This window comes from Catharus ustulatus, chromosome Z (assembly GCF_009819885.2).
Source record: "Catharus ustulatus isolate bCatUst1 chromosome Z, bCatUst1.pri.v2, whole genome shotgun sequence".
Lineage (NCBI taxonomy): Eukaryota > Metazoa > Chordata > Aves > Passeriformes > Turdidae > Catharus > Catharus ustulatus.
The window spans coordinates 24,731,591-24,747,992 of NC_046262.2; the positions used below are offsets into that span (position 1 = coordinate 24,731,591).

A 16,402-nucleotide genomic window follows, 5' to 3' on the forward strand; every position below is an offset into this window, starting at 1 on the left:
TTAAAGAAAGGTGTGACACCTCCAACTAAGTGAGTTTTCAGTTTCAATATGGTGGGTTCAGAGCTTCTTAGTGTTCATTTGTGTGCTCCTTCATCAGGAAACCCTCGTTCTCTTTTGAGGGCACTGGATGGCAGCTCGGTAGACAAGGGCCAGACCCTACACAGCATTGGAAATCCCTGTTTCATCAGGGCACGCAAGGCTCCCCTCCCGCAGATGGTGTATGAATTACTTGGGACTATATTCCTGCTAAGGCATGAAATCCCAAACCATCGGAGGCAATAAGAGCCTCAGGCACTTGTGTATCCAGTTCCTTCCACACATGATGCCACCTGAGAATTGACTGCCTCTAGAAATCCCTCTGTGGCATTCCCAATTAGTTGTTAATTACTCACAATAACCAAAGCCATGCTCACAACACACACTAGTATGGACAATATGATTATGAAAGGATACTCAAAGACCTAAGTAGTGTTACAAGAAGGTGGGAGAGAAGAAGGGCAAATGCCATTCATTCCATGCATTCAACAAAGCATCTCTCCAAGGAGGGAAAGGAAAAGGTATAATTGTTGATTTTCTCCATGAGATGGTCACCTGAGTACACACAAGAGGCAAAAACACCAGAGCTTTTATCATCGTTCTACCAGGCAAAGCAATACAAAGTGATACACAACATAGCAAAAGCAGAAATGGACATCAACAATTATAGGAGGTTTTGTACAGCAAAAAAGGGATCAAATGTGACAACACCAAAGTAAGTATGGCACATGTCAGTGGATATGATCTACAGGGGTCTGATCTGATCTGATCTACAAAGAACTGGCCAACAGCCAGGCCTCCAAAGACCACTGACACCAAGCAGGGTGAAAGAATCCTGGTTAAGGCAAGGAAGACAGCTGTAGCTGCCTGTGGATGGACTCAAACATCCCTTCAGTTAACAGCTGAGCACACTCACTGATTGCATCACAGAGACCTGTGACCTTGTCACTCAGTGTTGCTGTGCTGCTCAGCTCTGTCCCCTCCCCTCCCCTCCCCACCCCAGTCAATAAATGTAGGGGCATAGAGCATGAAACAGAGAAGGCCTTGATGCTGTGCAAGGATTGTTCAGTAACAGCTTTAACAGTGTTGTCTTACCAGCACTGTTTTGGTCACAGATCTAAAACTGCATGTGATGGGTTGCTTTAAGGAAAAATTAACTTCCTTTCAGCCAAATGACATTCTGCACTGGACTTCCCTCTGAAGCCAATACCAATGAGACATTTCTGTCATTTATTACACATGAATCATTACACTTGAACAACACATTATCCAATAATTTTCTGAGTATGCCGTATTGTGCTATGCTTTTCTTGCTCAAACAAAATTAGCACAGCATGTACCAGTGACTAATACATAAGTATACACACAAAAAGATTAGGAGGGAACTGCCTCTTCCTTCCTTTTGTTGTTTTTTTTTTTTTTTTTGAACCCTGAGCTCATAAGTAAAGGAAAACTCAAGCAAAACGCACAGAATCTCCCCTTTACCAATAAAGGGTAAAATCCCACTTTTCTTACGTGATTTAAGGAGTTTATGTCGTGATTGGCATCCAAAAGGCTTTTTACTACCGGTAGATTATTACTGATAATGGCTAAATGGAGAGGGGAATTCTTCTGCTGTGGAGGGAAAATAATAGATTGTTATACTTGGGTATATTATTATAAGCTCATGCAAACAAGAAAGAGGTGCTTATTGAAGCTCGCCTCTTGCAAAGGTGACATGCTCTAGCAGAGTTCAAGACTGCAGAAAACACACCTGGATGTGTGGGAGTTACACCAGAGGTAGTAGCCTGCTCCTGCAACACCCACAGAAGCAGGTAAACAAATACAGTAGAGGAAATGCTGAGTGCATTGGGTGTGCATCAGTGTGCCACAACTTAGGAGTGCAGTAGGCACTCCTCTTAAGTGTTCCTACCTGAGATTTGCTGCTATCCTGACAACAGAGAGATTAGGGTAATGTTCCTGCTCCCTGAGAAAAGTGGCTTTGCCCTTTGTTAAATAGCCTGGAGACAGACTTGTTCTGTATTCGGTAAACTGATGTCAAAATCCACTTTCCAGGAACAAACCCTTGTCACATGTTGCTGCTGGAAATACTCTTCATACCAAAGTGACTTGCTGTCATATTTATAAAATATGACAAATTACAGTTAGTAAGACAGAGGTTTTATTTGAGTGATTATTTGTTAATACACCCAGGGCACAGATGCAATACCAGTCAAAATCCACACTATATTGGTAAGATCAGTTTCTATGTTGAACCTGTGACTGACGAGTTTCTTGTGAAATACAGCTAAAGAGTAACTCCATACCAGTACCATTCATGGTGCCAGTTACCTGTTCAGTGTCTTTATAAAACACAGCCATTTCTTCAGGGCTACAGAAAAATAAAGCAAACTCTTATGCAACATTGTGATGGAAACATTTGCAAAATGTAAGTTACAATTTTTTGAGCTGCTTTTGCTATAGAAAGCTAATGAGAGCAAGCAGCACAACAACTGCCTGACCTTTAAATCATTTTAAGTACATCATAAATTGTTATTCCTTGATAGGTTTCTGCAAGAGGCAGTGATCATGGCATAAGTCATGAGATCCAGATTCTATTTTCATCCTGCACTGTAGAAGTGGAAAATAATTTCCTGTTCACAGAAAATCTCAAATACGTGTAATATCTAAATGGAGAAAGAATTTGAATAATATAAATACCTCTTTCTTTTTAAATTGAAAAGAATGTTGGCATGCAGATTTTAAAGGCACCAAGGGTGCATTTACCTGCAGAGGGTGAAAGCACTGAAGTGTTTATCTACATTTTAGTTCTCTTTAGTCAAAATCATGTTGAGTCTTTGTCCTCAGCATTACTACTGCTAAGTTCAAATGCCTGGCCCTTGGCTTAGCTTGGTCTTGTCTACCCTGCACTGCACCAGCCTGCTCAGGCACTCACTGGGTTGGCAACAGGACTTGTCTCTATTGGTGTGCATCTAGAAATGAAGTGTGTAGGAAAAAATTCAAGGAGCTACTCAATCTCATTCAGCTGTCTGAATTCCCATGGAAAGACAGGACAGGCTGAGCAGCAGCAGAAGAGTTATTCTGATAAACACTCACCTCAGGTTTAGCAACCAGGTCAATATTCTTATCAATAAGAAAAGTAACCAAGGATAGATGTCCATTCTGAACTGCAACCTGCAAAGCACCGCTATTGTTCTGAAAGAGATTTAACAGACAGTAAAACTTAAGAGCATTAAAGAGAGGCATAAATATAGGATAGTCTTGCATTTAAATTTGTCTTAGTATCCCCTCCACCAATAAAACATTTTGACAACATCACACAAAATGACACAAATCAGCAGTTAGCATGTTTTTGTCAACAGTGAAGGAAATGCCCATTTTTACTGTATCACAACAAACATACCGAAGGACACCATTGTCCTATAGGCCCATCCAACTTCCCTTAAAATACAGATCACCATCATCACCTATACTGTGCCATGGACAACAACAATGCTAAGATGTCTCCCACTCTGATACTTAGTCTGTTAGACTTACCAAGCAAGTACAGTCACTTTAACCAGTAAATCCATAGAATAGTTAATAAATCAATAGGAAAATAAATATAAATTAATTAATAGAAAATACATTTTAAAAATTAATTTTTATAAAGTAATTCTGCTTAAACAAACAAGCTCTCATTCTACTGGAGTCATAAACTTCTTGCAGGAAGCTAGTCAAGGCCACTCAGCAGATATGAGCTGGACTGCAGTTCAGGAACCAGATGTAGAGAACAAGTTTGTCATCAGATCAGTCATATACACTGCCAAAAATGAGGATTTTCAATTATCCTAGCTGGTTACATTTTCTAGTCATATGTTGTACTAGTGGGCATACAGGAAATAAAAAGCTCCACCACAGTATTCCATCAAATAAAGCTAATGCTATTTTTTTTCTACATTGGTTTTATTCTGTTAGTACTCTCTACATTCCCCATTCTATTTTTTCCCCTGTTTCATAGCATAAAGCAGAGCAAATACCCTTTATTAGTAAGGTCCTTTCCACAGTCTAGTACGTCCCAGTAGGAGGGATACTGTGTACATACCTGAGTTGAAACATTGATGTCACTCCCTGCCTCCAGTAAGAGTTCAGCACATTTTTCATTACCTCCTTCAACAGCCAAGTAAAATGGAGTTTCTCCATTCTAGACCAAGAGACAAAATGTCTGTTCCGATTTAAGACGTGTGACTAAAATACTGAGACACAAAACACGCCTGGTAGGTTCCATAAGGATCATCCAACTCTTGAGTGACATGGCTACTCACCAGCAGTTAAGTGACAGATGATGTTTATCTGGACAGATGTATAGCAAGGTTTACAATATAGAAAACTATTTCATTAGTATTAATCATGCTCTTTTTGGTGGGTAGCAATTGCCATCCAATACCAGGCAACACCACTAGTATGTTAACACATAGTTTTTCATAATTCTGTTGAGTTCGATGCCATGGATTTCTGACAAATTCACAACCCCACATGCTAGTTATAAGAGAAATTTTAGCAGAAATAATCCTGTTTCATACTTATTTAAAATCTTTTCACACTGAAGGAGTCTCCATAGCAAGTCTATAAAATGGGATACATCAGATACATAATGACCTAATTCCTGCTACTCAACATCTAAAGTACACGAAAGTTTAATAGAAATTACTCTGTTGTTTCAACAATCACAAAGGAATCAATAAATCATAATTTTTCTTTGCTTAAAACCTTGACATTATTCTGGTAAACTTAATACATTTTAATACATTGTTCATGCTATGGGAAGAGAGATCTGGTCATATCAAGATCACAACATCTCCAGCTGTATGGGAAGGTCACACCATTAGCCATGCCAAGACAGGGACACAAGCAGCACAAGTATTGTGTGTGCAGAAGCAACATTCTTAGATGAGCCCTGGAAACTTGAGGGCTTCACATTTCAAAGAGGTTCATGTGCCTCGCAACAGGGCACAACTGAATAGCAGACAAGTTGGGTAAGAGAGAACCTCTTAACTCATCACTCTGCCACTGATAAAGGAAGAGGAGGGCCTTGAGTAGGAGTTACTAATTTTGCCCACTGGCCCAGCATCAGCCACATGGCAGGTTCCCAAAGCAGGCATGCCAGCCCACAACAAAGGAAATTACTTTGCCCAGGTTGCTCCAGCTGCCCTATAGAAGAAACAGAAGAGACACAAACCCTTTGCAAACCAAGAATACTGAGATGAGCAGTTAGTGAGCATTTCCTTCCTCCACTCCTTGTTTAAGCCTTAAACTGAAGCTCAAGAGTGCATTACCTCAGGGATACAACCTTCCCAGCTAATACGCAGTTGATGAATAAGCTGGCTGAGCTCACCAACACTAACCCAGGAAAGCAAATTGGGTAGGCAGCATCTGCAGCCAGTTTTGTGCCACTGAGTGCAGATGGACAAGGTACAAATCTAAGACCCCCTCTGCTGAGGTGCCTGTGATCGTATGTGCTTGGTATGCAAGCCGAACTGGCTCAATGAATAGGCTGAAAACCACCTGAAGTGGTAAAAAGCAAGATATTAAAAGGAAGGGGATCACATGCAGTCTCAGGTTGCAATACAGATGTGATCAAAAGTATCTATTCTATCACCATATCTTGAGACCAGGTGAGGCAGTGATCCTTATCTCTGCGGCAGATATTCTGCTAATGGGCCATCCATTGAAACCAGGCGGGGCATTGTTCTTTATCTTTTCACAACCCATCCTTCCTCCACAGAGTCATTTTCTGCTAATGGCCCATTGAGTCCCACTGTGGGACAGATAAAATTACTTCATCCCATTGGAAGTTGCACCAGCCAGGGGGAAGAACCAAACCTTTCTTACCAAGATAAAAACTGAGATTTTGGGACACTAAGGCAGTCCTTTTTCCACTGGACTCCAGAGGAAAACCAGATTTCTCCACATCATCACTAAACCTTCGGAGGGAAACTGCACCTTCTACTGGACCGCTGCTTCAACTGAACCACATCTGTCACTGCAAGAAGACTGCAGCCACTATTTAATGGGACTGCTACCAACACCCTGCCTGACTGGGTGTCAGGTTGTACTCTGACTTTGTCAGTGTTTATGGTTTGTTCTTTGTAGTACTGTATTTCTATTTTAATTTTCTTAGTAAAGAACTGTTATTCCTAATTCCCATATCTTTACCTGAGAGTCCCTTGATTTCAAAATTATAATAATTTGGAGGGAGGGGGTTTACATTCTCCATTTCAAAGAAAGGCTCCTGCCTTTGTTAGCAGACACCTGTCCTCCAAACTAGGACACATGGCTAAAAATGCTGCATGACAGAAAGCAAGGGAGGTTAAGGCCTTCCTCTGTTCTCTTCCGCCAGTAGTTATGCAAGGGCTTGCCAAATGCAGAGGAGGAAGTATGTAAGGATAGAGGACAGAAGAAGACACTGAAGGAGTTACTGGAGGTTAACTTATTAGACAAGGAACAAGGAAATAGGATGTTTCCTTCTTCAAAAAAAAGTTAAAAGTTACTAGGAAACCAGCAAGACTAATGAAGTCTGCTCAGTGCCACATCTCTTCCTTTGAAATTTGATTTATTAGAAAATTTTTCAAACCTCTAACTTTATTTCTTTCAATAGTTTAGTATACTTACCTGATTGAGGTCATTTATATTTTCCCACTGTTCAAGCAGAATTTCTACAACTCCACTGTGACCATTTTTGGCTGCTAAATGCAATGCTGTGTTTCCCTCCTTGAAATTAAAATATTACATTTATAATAATCATAATACATACATTTTAAAATACTTTTTAAAACCCAGAATAAAGACATTAACTAAAACTAACACAAAGCCTTTGGTCTTTTACATACAAGTCTCTCTTACATACAAGGTGAGGGAGGCAGCTATACACAGCATATGCCAAGATTTAGTCTAATGCTGCTGATCTAGTTGGTTCAGTGAAAACTTCAGCGTATACCCGCAAAAAGATCTGAAATTCTAGCTCCTAACAAAGTAATTGAAAGAAAACTTCAGGTACTGGTTCCCACAAGGGTGGGTACTACACTGAGCCCCTGAGACCACTGATTTAAAGAGTAAAAAAGCCTAGGTCTGTGTATAGAAATTTGCCATGGTTTTGATACCAACATTACAATCTTTGATCTCTATCATGGTCAGTGCAATTTCTTTTCAGGAAATTAAGAAACACAAATCAGAAACAAAACCAAAACAAAAAAACAAACCAAGCAAATAAAAGCAAAGAACAACTTCAGGCAGAGCAGCAAGTGTTGAACTAAAAGAAAATGCAAGCATACAAAACAATGTAAAAATGGCTTAAAAAAATTAGAAGAATTCTAAGTCTCAGAAAAATGAGAGTCCAGAGCAGTTTTTAATTTACAGCATTGAGTGGGAAGCTGTGGGAATCCTTTTAACCATTGATGGCTACAGTGTGATTTTGTTTGGTGACCCAGGAAATTAGTTTCTGTCCTGGCTTCTTACCTAATTTTGCAGGACCACAGCTTTTACCTCCTGGTGTTGTTGACACCTTTAATCTGCTAGATGTCTGGGACAACACTATCTTTCAACCTCTGCTGATAAACTGCTTAGCACAGCAGAGCTCCGGGTGGCACTGCAGCTTTTAAACGACTACCAGAATGCCAAAAAGACCAACATCACTTCCTGAGTACCTACTTACATGGTTCTGTAAATGCAGTATCTGAGAATTTCACAATTTTTAATGTATTTGTCCGTGCAATGCCTCAGATGCAGAGAAATATTAACTTGCTCATTCCAGAAATAGTCAAGTAAGGAAAAATAAATTTAAGAGCAGACTTAGATACCTTAAAATATAGTGTCAAAGCAAACTCAATCAGATTGAAGTGTTAAGGTACTGCTGAAAAAGAATTTATAGGAGTTTATTTGCATCCTGAAACTTTTATACACCTTTGAAAAATTGGTCACACGGTGACACACAGACACAGACAAACAGTGAAACACTGGGAAATATGATATCCCAGAACATAGACTGGCACCATCACGAACAAGCTTCCCCACTTCTCTCAAAAGAAATCATATGCTAGTCTTGCTTTGCAAAAATTATGAATGTGTATGGAAAAGTCTTCTGGCACTCATTCCACTGCTTTCCCTTTATCACTAAAAAATCATCATCCTTTATGTTTGTTGGTTCCATATACCAGTGTAACATCTGTGCAGCATACTCAGATATTAGATTGTATCATAAACACAGTGAAACAAAATAATCTTTCATAAGCACACTTGTAGTTGTACTTTTGTGGAAAATAAACATTTACCTCATCTTTTTCAGACGTAAATAGCTTCAGAGAGATCAATTTTTTTATCATGTCAACATGGCCTTTTTCAGAGGCCAGAAGAAACGGCTTTTTACCCTTCTAGAAGAAAAATTATGGACAGAAATATAGTGTTACCAGAAGTAGAAATACTTTACTTCTATTTACTAGATATGCGGCATGCATATGTACATGTGTATCCACATTAAAATTTATATATCATATGACTAAGGAGATTAACACAATAGTAGATACATAAAAGAGCAGTAACTAAAAAACAAACTTAGTGTATATAAACAGATTATACATCTTGCATATCCTGAATGAAATATGTAAAAACTGTTTAGAAAAGGTAAAAAAAGTGGAAAAGACACTCAAAGTTTTTTAATCCTATTTTTTCTCAGTATGAAAATATTTATTAAAATAACTGTGTCGTTAAAAGTCTGACGATGCTCAGAAACAAGCAGCAAAGAAATGGTAAGATTTATTTCTGTAGGTTAATTTGTTTGATCCAAATTCTGGAAACAGAGACCAGAACTGGCATATCTCAGAAGTTTCATCCAGGAGGCCTGAATTTAGCACTGTACATTGTAGGTAGTTTTGGTGGTATTGAAACTAACCTAAATTTTTCAAACCATTTACAAATTTGGCTGCACAAAGTTACCTAGACACAAAATTATACCACTGTTCAGACAATAAGGCATGTAAAATGGCTAGGTAAAATGGCTTCATATCATACCTTATAGCGCCTATAGGAAAAAAATGCACACACCTAGCAGAGAATTATGATGCAACCTCAACAGATGGTTGAGAAGGTGCTTCCTCACCTTTCCTTTCCCAAGGCCTAAAACTTCAAAGGTATATTCTGTTAAATTAACTCTGTTTAGTCAGACTTGTCATTTGCAAAAAGGATTCAGAATTTTGCACACTTAGGTCAATAAAATTCAAGAAACTCAGAAAAAAAATACGGGAGATTTGTTCTTTAGGTGTGAGATTTCACAGAAATAAGTTTTCCTCATGTAAAGATAAAATATCTGACATAGCTACATAGCGTTTCAAAACAAGATCCCAGCACTATGGAAATTAAAAACACAGAAAACCTGATGAGGATGAGGCACTGTTGGAGAGTCACTGCACCTCTGTAGGATGGCTGCACATAGCTCTATGCTCTACTTTTGATGAAACGTGGCTATGTTGGCCATAACTGGCAGGTTTTGGTAAGGGCAGGGGTCTGTGAAGACGAGCTGTGTGGGAAATGTCAGAAGCTGCCCTGTGCTGGCCACAGACATTTCCAGTTGGTTCCACAGCAGACCAAACTGTCCTAAGGTCCCATGATGTGTCAACACTTAACCCAACATAGAACCAAATGATGCTTCTGTGAAAAAGTATTTAGAATGGCTGGACACTGCTGTGAGGAGGATGCACAAGGGGAGATACAGGAGGAGACACAAGAAGACGCACGGGAGGAGACACAGGGGAAGGTACACCCACAGGGTGACTGCAGCCCATGCAAGAAGCTTTCTGGAGCAGAGGAAAATAGTAAGAAGCAAAGAGCAGAAAAAGAGGAATCCACTGGGGACTGAACCCCACCTCCTCTGCCTCCCATTGCCTTACCCTGACTGAGCATCACAAGCAGCAAAAGCAAGGACAGCAGAGGGTGTCTGCAGTCCAACTGAAATGGGCAAACACAGAGGAAAGGTCTAAGTGCTTGTCTGGTTGTTTCTTTTATCTGTTTCTCAATATGCAAGTCAATAATTAAAAGTATATGTAACTGTCAATAAATTAAAATTCATTGAAATTCCCCAAGATTGTTTCCCCTAAAACGAAAGCCTCATGATATCAAATAAGTAAAAAGAAATGCACTGTACCCCATCAGGTTTGTTCAGGTCATTCAGATGAAGATCTTGCAGGAAATAATCAACTATTTTAATGCTGTTGCTCTGAGCTGCAAAATGCAGTACATTCATTCCTTCCTGAAAAATGGTAAATCAGTCTGTAAGAATGTTTGATTTTTTTTCCATCATAAACATGTTTAGGGTTGGTAAAAACTTGTCATCAACAAACCTCGTTCTTAGCCTTTTGATCAGCACCTGCTTTAACTAATTTTCGCATTACATCCAGATTTCCAGTCCAAGCTGCAAGATGAATCACTGTCAGGCCATGCTTCAAATAAAATGACAAAGGCAGAAATTACCACGAAAATACCTCAGTCCAAATTTCTTTAGGTTTTTTTATTGATTCAGTGTATTAGTAGGTTCCAATCTGCAGGGTTTTAGAAAAGCAATATGAACACTTCACAGTGTGGATAGGATTCATCTCACTTAAATTAAGCTAAATGCAGTAAGACTTAGAGTAAAAGTAAGATAAATGTTTGACCTCTTCTTGACAGAAGATCTGGCATCTCTAGAGAACGACTCATCCCATTTTAAAACAGAGGGATTAAATACTACCTGGAAATTATTTTTTCTCTCCAGAAACCACACAGATAGCAGATAGTCCTGTGCAGTGGATGACATTCCAAGTGATAATATGCAATGACTATATTTCCATGAGTCACCATTATTTTCTATTTAGGTCTCTTTCTAGCGTTCTCATCTCTCAAATTCTCTAAAAACCTTTTCTCTTATAGGAGAAAAATAAGCCTATTTTTAACATCTTAAAAACAACAGGACTAGCTCAACTCTGTGCTGGTGCAGCTTTACCTTGAGTGCTGGGGGCAGTTTTGGCTGCAACAATACAAGGATGTAAAGTTATCGAGAGTGTCCAAAGGAGGAATACAAAGATGATGAAGGACCTTGAGGGGAAACCATATGAAAAGCAACTGAGTCACTTGGTCTGTTCAACCCAGAGGAGACAGAGGCGAGACCTCACTGCAGTAGCAACTTCCTTGTGAGGGCAAGGGGAGGGGCAGGCACTGACCTGGAAGGACCAGAGGGAATGGCATGCAGTATGTAAGAGGAGGTTTAGGTGGATATTAGGACACCTCCTCATATACCATGTGTTGCACTTCTAATCATTCTAGAGGCTCTGCACAGGACTCACTTTATCAGTCTTTCCTGTATTTGCAGAAATTGCAGTGGAAAACAGTGGAGGGCAATATGGAATATGTACCTGGTATGCAGGCAATAAAATAAATCTGGGCTTCAACAAAATTTGTGTCTGTGGCCTAAAAGTCTGCCCCAAAATCCTACCAAGCTATGAACAGCTGGAGGCCAGTTGCAAGCAATGCCCACTAGGCATCCATCCTGGGAATGCTATTTAGCATCTGCATTAATGACCTGAATGATAAGCACAGTGTACCTGCAGCAAACTTACAGATGATAGTAAACTGGGAGGAATGGCTGATACACCATATTGGTGTGCTGCCATCCAAGGAAATCTTGACAGGCTGGAGAAACGGCCTGGCAAGAACATCATGAAATTCAGCAGGGAGAAATTCAAAGCCCTGCCCCTGAGGAAGAGCAAACCCAGGCAGCACTACTGGCTGGGGACAATGGCCTGGAAAGCAGTTTGGTAGAGGAAGACCTGGGGCTCCTGATGCACACTAAGTTGAACATGAGTCAACAGTGTGCTCTTGCAGCAGCACACAAGGCAAATAATATCCGTGGTTGTTTTAGGTAAACACTGTAACCTGGCCAAGGGAGGTGCCTTAGGCTCACTCAGGTATTCATGTTATCCAATACTTTGGGCAATGTGTTTTTCCTCTAAAAATTCTTTGTTCATATAAATATATGCAGCTCTAAGACAAATCATATATTTTACTGCAAGCTCTTAATTTTGCACAACTGGGAGCATGAGAAAGATATTTACTTTTACTGTTCCTCTAAGGTGTTCCTATACATGTGAATCAAAACAGTTAAGCCAGCTTACCTGATCTGCCATGTCAAGTCTAGCTTTATGATGAAGAAGAAAATCCACCACGGACAAATGACCTCCCGCAACAGCAAAATGTAGCGCTGTGCGCTTCAGCTGGAATAAGCAAAGCTTTGTTTGTCAGGTCTGTAATACAGCTCTTTTCCCTGCGTAGGTGGTCAGGATTTTGGAATTCTCTGGTTGTTATCAAAAATACCTGTTAATACATACTACTTCATATCACTCCTTCAACAGTTACACTTGATCTTTATCTACATATTTTGTTTTGTTTCCTTGGATAGAATTTAGATATTGGTATTAGAGAATTCTAGTAAAAACAGAATTATTTTGTTAGTCTACATAGTATTGTCCCTTCATTGAAATGTCAAAATGGGATTAAGTAGTCAAACACTGCACTGCATAGGGCAGGTGTACGCAGTACAAGGAGCATCCTTGTTCATTACTTTGTTGCATGGTATAGTTTGAATACCTGAGGACCACACGTACACAGTTAGATTTGCTTTTGATATCCTCCTTGCTTTTGACTAAACCTCTGCAATGCAAGCCAAGATTTCTCCCTCACTCAGTCACCTTCTCAGACTGAGTCATCATCTACGTAAATGAAAGCTACCACCTTGCGAACAGCGAGTAACTTTACAGAGGGGAATGGGCTCAGTGCTTCTCAAGAAGACTTCCATAAAGTAATTCGTGGTAAAAGGGTATTTCTTAAATTGAATCAAATTTTATTGGAGAGAGTTTTGCTTTCAGTTAAAATGAACATAACTGGGTTTAACGTAAGTAACTGATAGTGCCCTTACAAAGATGTCTGAGAGATTTAATCAATTAATTTTAAAAGTCAGTTTGGATTTGTTTTCTTAGCTTCTCTGAAGATGACCTGACTTCTTAATGTATAAATTTAAATTTACAACCATATGTATCAAAAGGAATAAAAAGGTGGGATTTATGATGTATATTTCTGTTAGGAAAAAAGCCTCTTGTACTACAGAAAGACTACTATCAAAAAGCTCATCTTTTGACAGCCTTTATTTGGCTTGAGAGTACAAGGGCAGGAATGATCTACATTAACAAAACAAATGGCTTTGCCAGCATAAGCTACATCCCTATTAGGACAATCAATCAAAGCATAACCCCTCTCAAGCTATGCTAGCAACTCTCCTACTACAGGTCTAATTTGAGGATGACAGAGTAAAGTTTCAAACTACTGGACTGAAAAATGCATTCAGATTCACTTCCTGAATTCTGGAAAGCAAGAAGGAAGAAAGAATTATTTCTAAATGACCTTTTAGGGTATAATGCAAGTGATACTCTCAGTATTCAAGAGAAGTGTGCTCAGAGGAAATGTTTATCTTCTTGTCTGTTTCAAAGCAAGCAAATGCACTATACCAGCTTCTGAATTCCCCAGTGGGTGAAAATGCATGTGTGCATGGGAAGCAGTTTTTTTCAGAACCCAGAACAAGTAACATTGGACATTCATGGGTAGATGATTTATATGTAGCCATTGAGAGGATGCTGTTATGCAAAACTCCCAGATTAGTATGACTGCTTCGTTGCTGTTGAACTACCTCTCACATGGAACACAGTGATATATTTAGCTGCTGTGAAGTATACGTCCTTAGATTTTAGGCCTAGCACTGAAGTCAGCATAAGAAATGCATTTTTGTGTATCTAGGGTAAATACGAACTCCAAGTTCAGGCTGGAGATTGAGGATGTTGTAGAATGCTCCCACAGTTCCATGCAGACCAAAGAGTAATACTTCTTTCTAGAAATTTGTAACGCTAGGAGCATTAATCCATTCTTAAAGTGAGGTAAAGTCATCCCACTCAGAACAATGGAGAACTTGAGAAATTAGAGCTCTGAGGAAACACCAGGGCAGGCACAAAGCTGAGAAGTCCTTAGCTCCCAGTGACTACTGCAAAACCTGAGAGTTATGCTGTACAATCTTAATGTCCATAATGGCCATAGGAAATGACTCTGCATCAGGTCCTAGAGGGCACTTCTGCAGTCTCACCACCTTACAACTGTGGGGGTATGCTGGCATTCCCCCATGAAACCCCAAGGAGTCATCCGTCATATCAGTGATCTGTCCGGCACTTCATACTCACAGTATCTACAGCATTTATATTAACATTCTTTTTAAACAGCTTTTCCATGGTATCCAAATTGTTCATTTTAGCAGCATATTGAAATTCTCTCTCATCGGGCAGTACTGTGGGAAAACATAATATGGAAACTCCATATTATTAAAAAAGCAGCCATAACCAACATAAGGCATGATGATACTGTTTATACTTTCTGCTATTTCTACTGATTTAATGTTATGAGAATCACTTGCTTCTCATCATCAAAGCATTTCATGACTATGTTTTTCTCCTTTTGAGACATCTGGCTGGTATTTCTAGTTTCATCTTTCAAGTGCAACTAAAGGGAGACTTTTCACAACATGGATTTCCAGAGTTGGTACTCACAGGAACAGTTTATTTATGAAGCTCTTGCTATCTAACTGCATCCCAAATTACTGCATAGGCATAGCAGTAACTGCTACAAACTGCAGCATTTATTTCCTATATTTTGAGAAATTGCTCTGTTTTAAAAGACACCACTGAAACACAATATGTGTAAACAGTAACCAAACAGTGTGACACGACTGGAAAAACAAACCAAAACAAAAAAAACCCACTTGTAAACTGAGACCTTCCTTTAATGTCTCCGTTCAAAAACTAGCATCTGTTCGGTCAGCTAAAGTAGTTACAAGGCATATTCAGTAACTCTGAAAAGCAAAATTCCAGTATCTGATAACTAGTTTAGCTGGAGGTCAGAATATTTTTCATGTTTCTACTGCAACATTTAATTAATCACTTAGAAGAAAATCATGTAGCAATTACGCCGGTTGTAAAAATGTTAGTAGATACTTATAATCCAATAGTATGTCACACTCAGTTGGATGTGTTCTGTCTAGAATATTGTGGGTTGAAGATCACTTGTCCAATGATATCACCAAGGAGGCACCACTCTGCTGGACCAGGAACTACAGGAATTATCTATTCCTTAGAGCCCTCTCAAGCAAGGTCATCCTAACCCATTATGTCTAAGTTCATTATTGCCTAATAAGGACACAGCTTGAGGCAGTATGACTGCAGAGCAAGCTAAGGAAAATCAGGATGCTGTTCACTTAATTGCATTTTATATGTTACCCATGGGTATAATCTCAGGGAGAGTAATCACATTTTTGCTGTACAAAATGAATCAGAAATTAAACTTGACACTTGCAAAGGTGTTTCCAGTATTCCTATGAAATCATCAAAGTGGCTCAAATAAAAATCATCCTTCCAAACTTCCCTGGGAATCACAGTATATGTGTTATTTGTATTACAACATGCAGGCACAAGGAAGGGAAAAAAAAGAAAAAAAGCATTTGCAAATAAAAATGCACTTCTGGCATCTGTGACAACAAGCATAGCTGACAGCCAAAATCATTATTATGAACAGTGATCTTTGAAGAATAAATGCCTTAGTCCCAGTTTTCATAGTCATTACCCTAGGAAGTATCCAACAGAGCTTTCTATTAACTTGATTTCAAACTCAGGTAAACCAATGGTCAAAGGATACCTTGCTCAAGGCAAATTTATGGCAAATGTGGAAAAAAGATACAGTACTAATTAGCTGCAATTAATTACAATTAGGCCACATTCATTCTTGCTGACCGCTGTATCTTATAGGAGGTTCCAGAGATAAATGTACCTCAGGACAATCAGGAACACCCCCAAGACTTTACTCAACACCGCCTTCAAAAACAAGATAAAATTATGTTTCTTCACTGTATATGCATTAGCAAGGACAGTTTTGTAATTCTAACTAAAAATAGTGTTCTTTTCTCTCCTGTCCAGAAGCCACGAATTGGCCATGTGCTGCTAAAAAGGTCTCTTGCTCTGTGCATTTTATTTCTTAATAATCTCTCTTGCTTCATACTTCTTTAGTGATTCAGGAGTTAATAACCATGACAATGTAGACACACTATGTGTCATTTGAATTAGCTGAAAAAGTCCAAGGAAGTAAAATTAAAAAAAAAATGGATTAAAATAGCAATAAAACTACTTTTATCCTATTGTTTCTAAAAATTATATAATATATTTAAGGATATGGCAACATTTTCAAAGTTTTCTCTGGGTTTTCTTTTTATTGGATATAAAAT

At 39.0% G+C, this 16,402-nt stretch overlaps 1 protein-coding gene across 3 annotated transcripts in view; it reads right to left on the reverse strand.

The window, feature by feature from the left end:
* ANKDD1B (ankyrin repeat and death domain containing 1B) overlaps positions 1–16,402 on the reverse strand; it is a 28,609-nt gene that overhangs the window by 11,402 nt on the left and 805 nt on the right. The window contains exons 2-10 of one of the 3 annotated variants that reach the window (XM_033085752.1): positions 14,316–14,419; positions 12,210–12,308; positions 10,404–10,502; positions 10,208–10,312; positions 8,343–8,441; positions 6,688–6,786; positions 4,121–4,219; positions 3,133–3,231; positions 1,552–1,650 (exon numbers count right to left, since the gene is read on the reverse strand). In XM_033085752.1, coding sequence (XP_032941643.1) covers positions 1,552–1,650; positions 3,133–3,231; positions 4,121–4,219; positions 6,688–6,786; positions 8,343–8,441; positions 10,208–10,312; positions 10,404–10,502; positions 12,210–12,308; positions 14,316–14,419 — 902 coding nt within the window. Of the gene's footprint in view, positions 1–1,551; positions 1,651–3,132; positions 3,232–4,120; positions 4,220–6,687; positions 6,787–8,342; positions 8,442–10,207; positions 10,313–10,403; positions 10,503–12,209; positions 12,309–13,491; positions 16,251–16,402 lie in introns of those variants that run through there. The other 2 variants (XM_033085753.1, XM_033085754.1) reach the window with 2 other exon arrangements.